Here is a 14,012-nt window from a genome sequence, read left to right on the forward strand (position 1 = left end):
ACTTACTGCCCATTTTGCACGGTGTAATGCTCTTACTGCTGAGTTTTACGAGTATGAGTGAATGTCTTGGCATTAAGCCACAGGAAATCCAAATCTAATTTTAATAAACGAGAACCTCAGGCTTCTCTGGCACTCAGGTTGCCATGAATCCCTAACACAAATTCGGATTTGGTACAACTCAAATGTGTGGATCTCATTCACAAAAGACACCTGTAGTTTTACATTGTGTGATCTGAATCCTAAAGTGTGGATTGCACAAAGGAATACAAAAAAACAGAAGGAAGGGAAAGATATGGCGAAATATGAAGGTGATTCATATTTCGTATATATTTCGTAATTCATATATCAAAACATAAACTGTTTTCATTATTCTCCATTTCTGAGAAGAACCCCTCCAGCTCCCCTTCCGCCTGCAATGGTTATCAAGGTCATTAGATTTTTTGAAACTCTATTGCTCCTCCACACTCAAATCTCATTTAGCCATCACTCACAGGCTTATCCTACTGTGTGGTAATTTCATTTGATCCCACCCAAGCTCGGCATAGAGCTCAATTTGAAATTGTTGGAGAAGGGGAAGTGTTGAGTTGGGGGGTTAGAGAGATTTCTGTGCGTTAAATTTTTCTACCAATCTAGGACGTTTTTTAATGCAGTAAAGCTATAGTGAGGAGGTCAGGGTGAATGGTTGGGAGAACAAAGACACTAGAGACCGGGGTTTATGCTGTGCTGATGTGGAACAACTTTTCATGTCAGCCTCCTATTGTAGTTCTAATTCCAAGTCTGAGATAACAAGAATTTCTAACAACAACAACGACATCCCCCACATAGCTAAAGGAACTACAGAGGTGTCACAAAAGCAGTCACAAAATGTATTTTTTTTTAGCAACCCCTTGACATGTCTCAGGCACAACAAATCAACAGACATTTGAAGAAAAGATAAATATATAATAGTAACGATAATAAATAAACAATCCAAACAACACAAAACAAGGGCCTAGCAACTACCATTCTGCATTTTTATTGTTTTAGTTTGTTCTCTATTTGTCCTGTTGAAATACTATCAGCAACCATGCATGGTAGAAACACACCTCCCTCAACAGTAATAGTCTACAGAGGGTGAACACTGCTCAGCACATCACCAGGACGAAGCTGTCATCCATGGAGGAGCTCTACACCCAGCGGTGCAAGAAGAATACACACAGGATCATTAAAGACCCCCATCCCCCCCAGCGACCCGATCTCGGATAAGTGGTAGGCGATGGATGGATTTAACATTTTCATTGCCAACAAAAGCTACTACGCTGTAGCTTTTGTGCATATTACAATAAATCCAACAATAAACGAGCACAAAGAAACAAATCTGAGGCGCTGCCTGCCCTCCCTCCAACTGAACCCTGTGTTTTATTTTATAAAAAATATATAGCGCCAAATGTGCTCTTTGCGCATTCACATTATCTGTTTCGCAAACAAACGAGAGAGGAAAGGAGAGGAGAGAACTGCAAAGTGCAAAAAAGTCAAAAATCCTACACATTAATTATAAATGGAGCGACGTCGACTCCAACGTTCAGAAACTCAGGTGAAAAATATCAGCGTTTTTTAAACACACAGTCTGAATCCAGCAGCTCTTCTGGTTTTAGCTCTGCTGCTACGAGCAGCCAGAGTGCAGCTCGTCTGCTGCTGGACCAAGTCCCGACCAGAGCGGTAGTGTTTTAACATTAATTCAGATTAGTTTTATTCATGGTTTATTTTTGGAATAACATTAATGCTTTCGTGCAGTGGTGGCTGAGGATCGATGGCGCTTGTTTTTGTTTTTCAAGCAGCACTTTATCGCTCAGCAAAATAAAAATAAAAGTCTAAAAACACAAAATGTTAACTTTATTCAAACTCACTCGACTCGTCCTTTCAGCTTGTGCAGTTTGTCATGTTTTGTGCTGTAATGCAGCTCGAGAGCCTTTTTCATGACCGCAAGCGCGTCCACACAAACACTGGCCTTTTACTTCCACAAATAAATAATAATTTGTCCATTTCTCCAGGAACATTGCGCATCCACTTTTCTCTTTCTTACACTCGCCATGCTGCGTTCGCTGATGTCAATGACCATCTCGTTTAATATTGAAGTTTTTGACATGACGTGACCACGTGATGACACGTTCCGCTCGTGTTGTGTTCAAGGACCCTGACCTTGACCAGGAAAAACAGTCAGTCGCCGGTTATATTCTATATCTGACTAGATTTGGTTTTATTTTTTTAGAGTAGGTTTCTTGCGTGTGTTTATGAATTACCTCGCGGGCCATACACACAAACGCCCCCCAAAGACACGTGAACGTCCCCCTTTCTAAAATATTGCTTCCAGCGCCCCTCCGAACGCACCCTGGGGGGCGCTGCCGCCCGGGTTGAGAACCCCTGATATAGAGTGTTTGAAAAAGCCACAGTAATTGGCATTGAAGATTCTATTTCATTGAAGATATTTTATAGTTTTAGGTTTGCTCTCACCCCCGGCTAACAGGTCCTCAGCACAAGCATACAATATAGAGGATACACTCATCTTTTTCAAGCCTGCCTGTTCTCTTGAGAAAGGAACACTACTGAGATGCACAGTGCATCTTTATAGTTAAACTGAAGCAGCTAGCTCAGTACAGTACCCGGAGCTGCTCCCCCTCTGAGTCAATAAAGAACTCCCTTCACATTATTATATATGTACTTCCATGCTCCATCTACTTTAGGAAGCCTTGAAACTGCTGTAGGAGTGAAGATGTTAATTACTGTCAGACAATTATGTGTGTTTATGTATGTTGCTCTGAGGGGAAGGATGAGAAAACAGGTAAAAAGATTGTTGCAGGTTTCAGCAGCTCAGTGTTGTCCTCCATCCTCTCATCAGAAAGATGCAAACAAGGGGGCAGAGAGGGAGCGATATAGAGAGAGATGACGAGCTGAACAATACATTATATCCGTTTTATGTTATTTTCACGAGTGAATTTCCTTTGTCAAACATGAACAGAATCATTTTCAAAGATGAGGAAGTCCTTGGGGAGGCAGCAGCGTTAAGAAAGAGAAAGACAGGCGTTTTGCCTGTCAGAGAGGAAGTGACTTCTATCTGTACGTTGATCCCAGAGTTCATTATATAGCAATGCTACTCCACATCCATACATTTATTTTTCATCACTCTTGACTTATCACTGAACATCACATCTAATTATTTAATTGGCATACAATATTTTTATCTTTGTATTCCCAGAAGTGTTATGATGCTGTAAAGGTGAGGACCCAAATGCAGTAGGCAGACTAGGATTTGAACAAAAAGAGAGCTTTCATTTACAATAAAGCTAGAGAAATACAAAGTAACAAATAAACTGATTTGTTCTGATTGTGATCTCAAAATCTAAATACACGAGATTCTAAGCTTTCTAAAAAGGTATGGCATGGGTACCACATCAAGCATGGTGGACTGTACACAACACATGGCAAAATAAAACTCCTGGTGGGCCCGCGGGCGGGCCATCCACACGGTAAGAGGTTTTAAGGCTGTACTCTATTTTTCCATCTGAATGTCTGTTGCATTATGTTGTTATGGGATAGTAGTTTGTAGTCCAAAGGAAAACGTCTAAAGTTAATTTTTGTTAAATTGCAGGTACAATGTGGATACCAGGAGCTCCAACCTTTCGAAACATGTAAGCAGCATTTGAGAAATCCTGTTCATGTGTTCATGTAATTCATGCAAACTGGTATTGAAGCCTGAAACTGACAAGAAGCAATACAAATAATAATGTTAGCTGAGCAATTAAAACATAGTGTAAAAACAAGTTTGTACATGTTTCCTTAATGTCCAATGAGATGGTTAAAAAGTTAAAAAATTACCTCCAATCAGTTGTTAAAATATATTACTTTATTTTACTCTTCTATTAATTTTTGTTTTTGTTTTATTAATTTTGGTCTGAGCACATTGTTAATTAATGTTTAATGAATCTATTCCCTTCTCCACCAAAAATCCTATTTTCCTTATCACATTTCCAGTTTCCTAATGTGCACATAAAAACCAGGCACGTGCACGTGACACGAGCACACAGAACAGTATTCGCTCGTATGCACTTGCAACTGCTCACCCACCTTAAGCTGTCTTTTGTCTCCCTCCTTTGATTGGTCACTTTGGTGACCAGTGGTGGATGAAGTAAGCCTACTCAGATATTTTATTATATTAAATAAATACATTTAATTGATGCATTAATGTGTTCATCGTAAAAGTGGAATGTATTCGTTTTACTATACGAACTGCTGGGTAGCTTGTGAATTTCATCAAGGAATCAATTAAGTTTTATATTAACCTATAATAATACATGATAAATTATTTATTGGTTATATTTCGTATTAATAATCTAAATCTTCAAATTAAAGCTGTCAGATAAATGTAGTGGAGTAAAAGGTATTTGCCTCTCAATTGTAGTGAAATAAGTATAGGTATAACAATTGTACAATAGGCTACTTAAATGAGTGTACTTAGATACTTTCCACCACTGCTACTGACCATGACCCTTCATTAACTTAACATCTTTCAGAGATCCCCTTTTATATTGTTTAAAGGGATTGATGTTATGTACTGTAGACTAGGCTATGAGTTATGTAGGCCTACATATGTCCACGGTTTAGCTCTTATTCGTATGCTGCATGCGTCTGAGTTTCGATTGCCTCACCAACCCTTGGGCCGATCTACTTCATGCTTGCCGTGTGTTTTGCTGTGGACCCGCGGGAGTGAAGTGAAGTTAAGTTATTTGGACCAGCAGTTCTGTAGAAAACTGCAAAAGCCTGTTGGTAAGCGCCTGCGCTAAGCCGTATAAATACAAATAGACGTTTATCAAACTCCACACAAAAGGGCGACCACCTCCACTAACGGCTACTATGGGACATCTCTGTATGTTTTCTTTTACAAAATAGCGTGCCTGTCCATGCCATTACGTTACCGGTGATAGAAATGAGGATGTGTGTGTGTGTGTGTGTGTTAAAAGCTTTTATCTGTACAGTTGCTGTACAGGTGCCCGGAACGGCCAAAAAAGGTACCCTGCCCTTTAAATGAAGACATCTCTTGTTTTGGCCAGTCTGAACTTTGACTTTCTTCCAAAGCCTTTATCCAAACACATCTTGACACGGAGCGGAGCTTTTGCACTCATGATGCATAGACTGTAGCGTTGCTACTGTAAACGCGTAAATAGACTCACCCAAGAAGCATCGGCACGAGCACATCCCGACAGGCACAGCACTAGTTTAGACAACTGGAAATGTGGTGAGGAGACTGGGACATGATAGCTACTTGAGTAAAACATAAATTAATTTAACTTATCAACTGATTGGAGGTAAACAATACTTTCTTAACAAACTGATTGAGGTTAAGGGACATTTTTTTCTTTTTTTAACAGTCCATGTCTTTTGTTATTTAACCATTTTATTCATGTATTCTGTTATTTGTTTGACTCATCTGAAAGTCTTTTGCTGTATTTTGTCAGTTTCCGGCGCTCCGTAAACTGGACTCGGAGTTCCCTGAATTGAAAGGAAATTAATTGAATTTCAAAAGAAAACAGACATTTTGCCAGCCTATCTACAGTGTAAAAGGTTTCAACTAAATCATGACAATAATTTGAGTTTTAATATAGATACAACATGCAGTTCTTGATGACAGTTATAATTTATGTTAAAAGCATTTGACAACCTCTTAGAACAGCTCTTATTATTGTCTTCCCTTGTCAGTTTGAGAGTTAATGTTTGCCATCAACTTGAGATGTGTTCACTGTGTCTTTACAGCTTTTCCTCTAACTTGTGTGTGCCTTTTCTTACCGCCTACCCACCTGGATGAACAGAAGGTAGGCTGACATCACGCCGTATCCCTTTTTTTCATTTCTCCTTTCTATCTGGAAGCTATTTCCCGATCCGAGCTAAGCTCTTGGCATTGTGTTAAATATACAGCCGGAAAATGAAAAAATTAAGCTAGTCACACTTTTCCACAGATAATAGACTATCTGGTGATTGTGAGTGGATCTGCCAATCTAAAAATCCTACAACAAAATGTTGCGTCTTTTTCCTTTTTTCACCTGTTCATGTCAATTCATTTTAGTAACATATTTTACTACATTATCTATGGTGTAAATATGTTTAGACACTTATAGGAACACATATTGCTTTATGATATTATTGCTCTCACTCCATCTAGTTTAAAAGGTGCAATTTGTAAGATTTGTCAGAATTCTAATTTAAAACACTTAAATGTATTAACATTATCAACCGAATATGTAGAGGTTACAGTGTTGAAGTTATTTTGAAGACGTCTATGTATTGTGTTGCAAAAATATCTACTGAAATTAACATGCTAACTCACTAGCACGAGTTTCAGCAGTTTGGTTGAATTTTGCTTAATCTTTCCCTGCTGATGGATGGATGGATCTAGTTAATTGATCCCAAATTGGGAAATTGATTATTGTGTTACAGCAGCAGATTATCCAGGCAAACATATCAACACTAGAAGAGAGAGATAGATATCGCTATAGATTATGTCGAGAATACAATACACAATATAAAGAATAAATTAAAATACACATATGCCAAACTACTATAACTAAATTATAAAATATAAACATAGGATAACATAGGCTACTATAGTTTTTCTTCTAATAACTGATGACTGCAAATTTAGATTATATGGACCCAGGTTCAAAAACGACTTCATGAAAGAAAGGGAAAGGAAAGGAGAGACCCTGCCCGGAGGAAGCCCGGGGCCCCCGTCTGGAGCCAGGCCCAGAGGGAGGGCCCGACAGCGAGCGCCTGGTGGCCGGGTTTGCCACGGAGCCCGGTCGGGCACAGCCCGAAGAAGCTACGTGGTGCCTCCCATCCATCCATCCTGTGGGCCCACCACTCATGGGAAAAACCGCTGGGGTCGGGTGCGCTGTCACACGGGTGGCAGTGATGGTCAGGGACCTCGACGGACCAGACCCGGGCAGCAGAGGCTGGCTCTGGGGACGTGGAACGTCACCTCTCTGTGGGGGAAGGAGCCGGAACTAGTGCGGGAGGTGGATCGCTACCAGTTGGATCTGGTGGGGCTTACCTCCACGCACAGTCTTGGCTCTGGAACCATACTCCTGGATAGGGGTTGGACTCTATTCTTCTCTGGAGTTGCCCAAGGTGTGAGGCGTCGGGCCGGGGTGGGGATACTCACTAGCCCCCGGCTGAGCGCCGCTACGTTGGAGTTTATCCCGGTGGATGAGAGGGTCGCCTCCCTACGCCTTCGGGTTATGGGGGGGAAAACACTGACTGTTGTTTGTGCCTATGCCCCAAACCGCAGTTCTGAGTATTCGGCCTTCTTGGAGACCCTGAATGGAGCCCTGCAGGGGGCTCCAGTAGGGGACTCCGTAGTCTTGCTGGGAGACTTCAACGCACACGTGGGAAACGATGGAGACACCTGGAGAGGCGTGATTGGGAGGAAGGGACTCCCTGATCTAAACCCGAACGGTCGTTTGTTGTTGGACTTCTGTGCTAGTCATGGAATGGCCATAACAAACACCATGTTCAAACATAAGGATGCTCATAAGTGCACGTGGTACCAGAGCACCCTAGGCCAAAGGTCAATGATCGATTTCGTAATCGTATCATCTGATCTGAGGCCGCATGTTTTGGACACTCGGGTGAAGAGAGGGGCGGAGCTGTCGACTGATCACCATCTGGTGGTGAGTTGGATCAAGGGGTCGGGGAAGACTCTGGACAGACCTGGTAAACCCAAACGGGTAGTGCGGGTGAACTGGGAACGTCTGGAGGAAGCCCCTGTCCTGGGGATCTTTAACTCAAACCTCCGGCGGAGCTTTTCAACTATCCCTGTGGAGGTTGGGGGCATTGAACCTGAGTGGGCGATGTTCAAAACCTCTATTGCTGAAGCTGCAGTGATGAGCTGTGGTCTCAAGGTCTTAGGTGCCTCAAGGGGCGGTAACCCTCGAACACCGTGGTGGACCCCGGTGGTCAGGGAAGCCGTCCGACTGAAGAAGGAGTCCTTCCGGATTATGTTATCCGGGAGGACTCTGGAAACAGTTGCAGGGTATCGAAGGACTAGAAGGGCAGCAGCTTCTGCCGTGTCAGAGGCAAAGCAGCGGGTGTGGGACAAGTTCGGAGAAGCTATGGAGAAGGACTTTCGGTCGGCACCAAGGTGCTTCTGGAAATCCATCCGGCACCTCAGGAGGGGGAAGCGAGGAACCATCCAAGCTGTGTACAGCAAGGGTGGGACCCTGCTGACTTCAACTGAGAAGGTTATCGGCCGCTAGAAGGAGCACTTTGAGGAACTCCTGAATCCGACTAACATGCCCTCTATGGTTGAGGCAGAGCTGGAAGCTGATGGGGGATCATCGTCAATTTCCCTGATGAAAGTCACTGAGGTAGTCAAACAACTCCACAGTGGCAAAGCCGCAGGGGTTGATGAGATCCGTCCAGAAATGCTGAAGGCTTTGGGTGTTGAGGGGCTGTGTTGGTTGACACGCCTCGTCAACATTGCGTGGAAGTCTGGGACAGTGCCTAGGGGTTGGCAGACCGGGGTGGTGGTTCCCCTATTTAAAAAGGGGGACCAGAGAGTGTGTGCCAACTACAGGGGTATCACACTTCTCAGCCTCCCTGGTAAAGTCTACTCCAAGGTACTGGAAAGGAGGGTTCGGCCGGTAGTCGAACCTCTGATTGAAGAGGAACAATGCGGATTCCGTCCTGGTCGTGGAACAACAGACCAACTCTTTACTCTTGCAAGGATCCTGGAGGGGGCCTGGGAGTACGCCCATCTGGTCTACATGTGTTTTGTGGATCTGGAGAAGGCGTATGACCAGGTCCCCCGGGTGATACTGTGGGAGGTGCTGCGGGAGTATGGGGTGAGGGGGTCACTTTTGAGGGCCATCCAATCCCTGTACGCCCAAAGCGAGAGTTGTGTCCGGATACTCGGCAGTAAGTCGGACTCGTTTCCCGTGAATGTTGGCCTCCGACAGGGCTGCGCTTTATCACCAATCCTGTTCGGGATTTTCATGGATAGGATATCGAGGCGTAGTCGTGGAGGAGAGGGGTTGCAGTTCAGTGACCTGAGGATCTCATCGCTGCTCTTTGCAGATGATGTGGTCCTTATGGCATCATCGGTCTGTGACCTTCAACAGTCACTGGATTGGTTCGCAGCCGAGTGTGCAGAGGTTGGGATGAGGATCAGCACCTCTAAATCTGAGGCCATGGCTCTCAGCAGAAAACTGGTGGATTGCCTACTCCGGGTAGGGAATGAGCCATTACCCCAAGTGAAGGAGTTCAAGTACCTCGGGGTCTTGTTCGCGAGTGAGGGGACAATGGAGCGAGAGATTGGCCGAAGAATCAGAGCAGCGGGGCGGTATTACAGTCACTTTACCGCACCGTTGTGACGAAAAGAGAGCTGAGCCAGAAGGCAAAGCTCTCAATATACCGGTCGATCTTCGTTCCTACCCTCACCTATGGTCATGAAGGCTGGGTCATGACCGAAAGAACGAGATCACGGGTACAAGCGGCCGAAATGGGTTTTCTCAGACGGGTGGCTGGCGTCTCCCTTAGAGATAGGGTGAGAAGCTCAGCCATCCGTGAGAGACTCGGAGTAGAGCCGCTGCTCCTTTACGTTGAAAGGAGCCAGTTGAGGTGTTCCAGGCACGTCCAGCTGGGAGGAGACCCTGGGGAAGACCCAGGACTCGGTGGAGAGATTATATCTCCTCACTGGCCTGGGAACGCCTCAGGATCCCCCAGTCGAAGCTGGAGGATGTGGCCCGGAGAAGGGAAGATTGGGGTTCCTTACTGGAGCTGCTGCCCCCGCGACCCGATCCCGGATAAGCGGTAGACGATGGATGGATGGATGGATGGATGGATGAATGGATGGATGGACCCAGTAGTTGAGGTGAATTGCTGCCCCCTATTTCTTTTGTGGCAGGTGGCTCAGTATTACACATTGTACCTTCAATCTAAAGTGTATTGAGTGACTAAATAAGTGAGTGTGTAAGTGTGTTTTCATCCATCTGTTTTAATGCACATTTAAAATTTTCTCATGAAAGTGAAAACAACAGAATAAAAATAATAATTTGGTAACAGTTTGCTCTACATTTGGATGGACTGATTCACTGATACCGTGTGCTATCCACATAGCACACGGTAAACGCAGACACTGTAATATACTCATGAATGGTTAACCAGACACATTATTCACCTCTGTCATTGTGTTAAGTGCACGCACCGCAATTACTCTACGTTCACAACTTTACACATATCCACTGCAGTAATAGAGACAGTTGGGGAAAGAACACCACACTACATCATTGTTAAGGCAAGTCTGTTCAGTTTGTTCATACTCATCTTACATTACAATGTTTTGCAGAATAGTTGTCATTATATTTGTTCCTCTCCTCCACAGTCGGTCTGAAACATAACCGATGAGTAGTGCTGTCTTATATACAGGCTTCAGCAGTCACATGCAGGTGTGCTGATAGCTTATCTTACTAATGAAATTGTGTTGAAGTTGTGGTTTATTTAAGGTATTTAACTGGCAAACAGTGATTCATATATGTGTTGTATTTGTTTAATGTAAGAACTGGCAGTAAAACTGCAGATTATGTAAAATGGAAGATGAATGCTTATATCAGAAGTTGGGTGGTCTAGGGGAAGGGGCTTAACATATACTATAAACCTCTGGCCACTAGGGCTTCACGAGTCTGAGGGTGACTAAAAAAACACTTTCCAGTTGAGCATGCTTTTAAAAAACAAACGGTCTCAAAGCCAGAAACCTCAGTTGAAATATGAGGATAAGCGGGAGACAATGGGTTTTGACTCACAAGGGGCAAAACACAAAACCCAGCAGTTGCAGCCCGGGCCATCGCCGGGAGGGGGACCCTCACATGCTAAGGTGGTAAATCTCCTCAGGAAATATTTAGCTGCTTAGCAGGGGAGAGCCTGCAGGTCTCACTTGAGGCCTCCCGACAGCCTGTCCTAAAGCCATCCCCAGCCAGGCCGTCCACCTCAGCAAAGGATTTCTACCCTCTGCATTCGCTCCCACATTCAAATTTTCAACTCCAGGGCCCTGAAGGGGAGGCCTTCTTGACACCCCCGACCTTGGGGCAGTCATTAGTGTCTTACACTGGCAGACTGGGTAATCCTTCTGTGGGCCGACCAGCAGTCCATCGTAAGGAGCACAAGATGCTAGTGTATCAACATGGTGGGGACATTGAACTACGTTTTGAACACATATTATGCAGTGGCCAAGAGAGGAATGGGCCTGTCGACTAATTCTCTAGCTGACTGGGATAGCACTGGATGCCTACACGGCTATGAATGAAGGAAAGTCCAACTGTTAACTGGACCTGAGGGAGTTGCTGTTGGTCAAATTTGAAATCTCTTCAGAGACAATAACACCAACGCTTCCGGGTCGCCTCAATACCATCTGGGGAGACACCGATGGAGACGTACCACCGGCTGAAGTGTCTCTACCATTGTTGGATGCAGCCAGTGCGGAGGAGTGATGACCAGTTGGTGTAGACAATCACCCCGGAGCAGCTGCTGCAGGTGTTTCCTCCACACACGAGGAAGTGGGTGAAATAAACATGAACTGGAGGATGGTTTGACAGCAGCAAAGTTGGCCATACAGTTCCTGAACGCTAGAAAGGGGTCCAGGCAACAACCAACAAGGGTGGATACCAGGGACTGCAACCACAACAGGGAAATGTCTTGACTTTGCTATGGACACACAAAGCGTCTATTTGACCCCCTAAAGCAGGGGTCGGGAACCTTTTTGGCTGGGAGAGCCATAAAAGCCAAATATTTTTTTTATGTATTTCCTTGAGAGCCATATAAATTTGAATGCAACTTTACGTGTGCATTTTTTAATATAACACGTCTCCGAGTACTAATAGAGGTATCAGTGTTTCATTGAACAGGTGCTCTTTTATTAAATAAACTAAACGCTTACGTTATTTATCTCATTTATGTGCACGTTTCAGTGTTTACTGCACGGGTGTCAAACTCAAGGCAATTATAACCGACCAGCGAAAAAATATCATATGTCTGTCATAACTGGCCCGCCGGTTTTGGTAATTAAATCAATGCATGGCACAACCACGGGGAAAGACATTTGAGGAAGAATCTAAATGTGTAAATGAAATGAAAGTTTTTGGAAAGCAAAGGGAAACACACCACAGATCTCTGGGACGATGTGAGCTGGACTGTTTGTGCGACATAACGAAGCATCTCACTGTTAAACCTGCAGCTTCAGGGCCGTGTGATCACGGACATGTGTGATGCCGAGCTGCCTGTGGGAGACTCTGATGCAGAAGGAAACTTTGGTCACTACGTGTTTCCAAACACTGACAAACATCTCCACCGCTGTGTTCCCGACCGCATTCTGCTGATCAACTGAGCGACTTTAACGACTTTGCAGCTCAGAAATGAAAACTGAACTGCTCAGCAATCCGTCTGCAGTTGACTAAAATATGTTCCATATCTTTTTGCACTTTATGTTTATCCTGTAAAATAAATGTGGACCGTGTTTGGCCCTCGACGTAGTCCCAGTTTTTAATGTTGGCCCTCTCTGTGAATGAGTTTGACCCCCCCGGTCTACTGCTTGCTTTGCGCAGTTTCTCCTCTGCTCGGTTTCGCGACGGGCGGGGCTCCGCCCCCTACACCCCTACACCCACACCTACACACACACTTATACACGCACACACACACATGCGCTGTGCAGTCTGAGACAGAGCGGAGGAAAGGAGAGGGGAGAACTAAAAACAAATCTGCTGCTAAATGTTTTACTTTAAAATGACACAATATAATTGTTTATTACTTGTTAATCATGTAAAAAAATGTCAGCTCAAAATTGTCTGCGAGCCATATCGCGTCATCGAAAGAGCCATATATGGCTCGCGAGCCATAGGTTCCCGACCCCTGCCCTAAAGAAACCTAAACTGAATGGACTGTGTTATGTGCCTAGAAAAGGTGAGCAGGTGGACTGCCATTACTGCTGTCCTTCACTCTGGTAGCTCCATTTTATTCATAAGAAAACATTATGTGCTTTGTGTTTTTGACTACAACCAGAAAACAGAGTTTATATGCAGAGCTGGCCCTGGTTAAAGGTGTTATAGGCGAATGCTCGGGTCACCTTACATCCATAGGAGTGCCCTAAATGAGAACAAAAAGTGTATCAGTTTGACAATTGTTTACTAATACTATTTTACTGTTATTTCTAAATATTACAAATAAGCCCACAACAGCACAACTACGTAGCCTATTAAATAGGCCCTATTCTCTGGGCTGCAGCATCCCCCCAGCACATCATCCCTCCTTGCTCTTAGTTAGACATACCTGTGCTGTGAGCAAGCACTCAATGTGAAACGTGATACGATTTACATCAGTAGCCTCAAGCCTACTGGATCATGTCAAAAAGACCAAAAGACTCTGGGGCCCCTGGAAAAAAAAGAAGGGAAGAGGAGGGAAAATGTGTGAAAGACAGAGGTAATGTGATGAATGAATAGTTTATCTATTGCATAGTAGTTACTATGAAGCAGAGTGCTACTAGCTTACTTTGGACGATACTAACGTTTGTTAATTTAATAAATAGCTAGATAACATGAGTTACTCATACCTTAGATTCTTTAGAGAAAGTTAAAGTGACTATTCAGTTGATTGGGGAATAGCCTACAACAGGGGTCAGGAACCTTTTTGGCTGGGAGAGCCATAAAAGCCAAATATTTTTAAATGTATTTCCTTGAGAGCCATATATTTAATACAATTGATTTTTAAGTATATCACGTCTCCGAGTACTAAAAGCGCTATCAGTGTTTCCCCTACCATTGTCTGTGCCCCCCAACAAGTAAAATCAACAAGTAAAATACTAGTAGTATTTACCTGTGTACCGAACCTGTTTCCGTGACCCGACTCTGCTCCTGGATTATCCCTGCATGCTTTGTATGATCAAGTGCCTATGCGTGTACCATAGCCACTGCAAAATTTCAGTAAAGACCATTTGCATTTAC

General features: G+C 44.0%; 1 protein-coding gene across 3 annotated transcripts in view; it reads left to right on the plus strand.

Moving 5' to 3' along the window:
• Positions 1–14,012, plus strand: part of LOC115008002 (copine-9-like) — a 170,984-nt gene that overhangs the window by 69,147 nt on the left and 87,825 nt on the right. For 2 of the 3 annotated variants that reach the window (XM_029431214.1, XM_029431215.1), the window contains one exon: positions 3,626–3,665. In XM_029431214.1, the coding sequence (XP_029287074.1) occupies positions 3,626–3,665 (40 nt within the window). Of the gene's footprint in view, positions 1–3,625; positions 3,666–5,784; positions 5,844–14,012 lie in introns of those variants that run through there. The other variant, XM_029431216.1, reaches the window with a different exon arrangement.

This window comes from Cottoperca gobio, chromosome 5 (assembly GCF_900634415.1).
Source record: "Cottoperca gobio chromosome 5, fCotGob3.1, whole genome shotgun sequence".
NCBI lineage: Eukaryota > Metazoa > Chordata > Actinopteri > Perciformes > Bovichtidae > Cottoperca > Cottoperca gobio.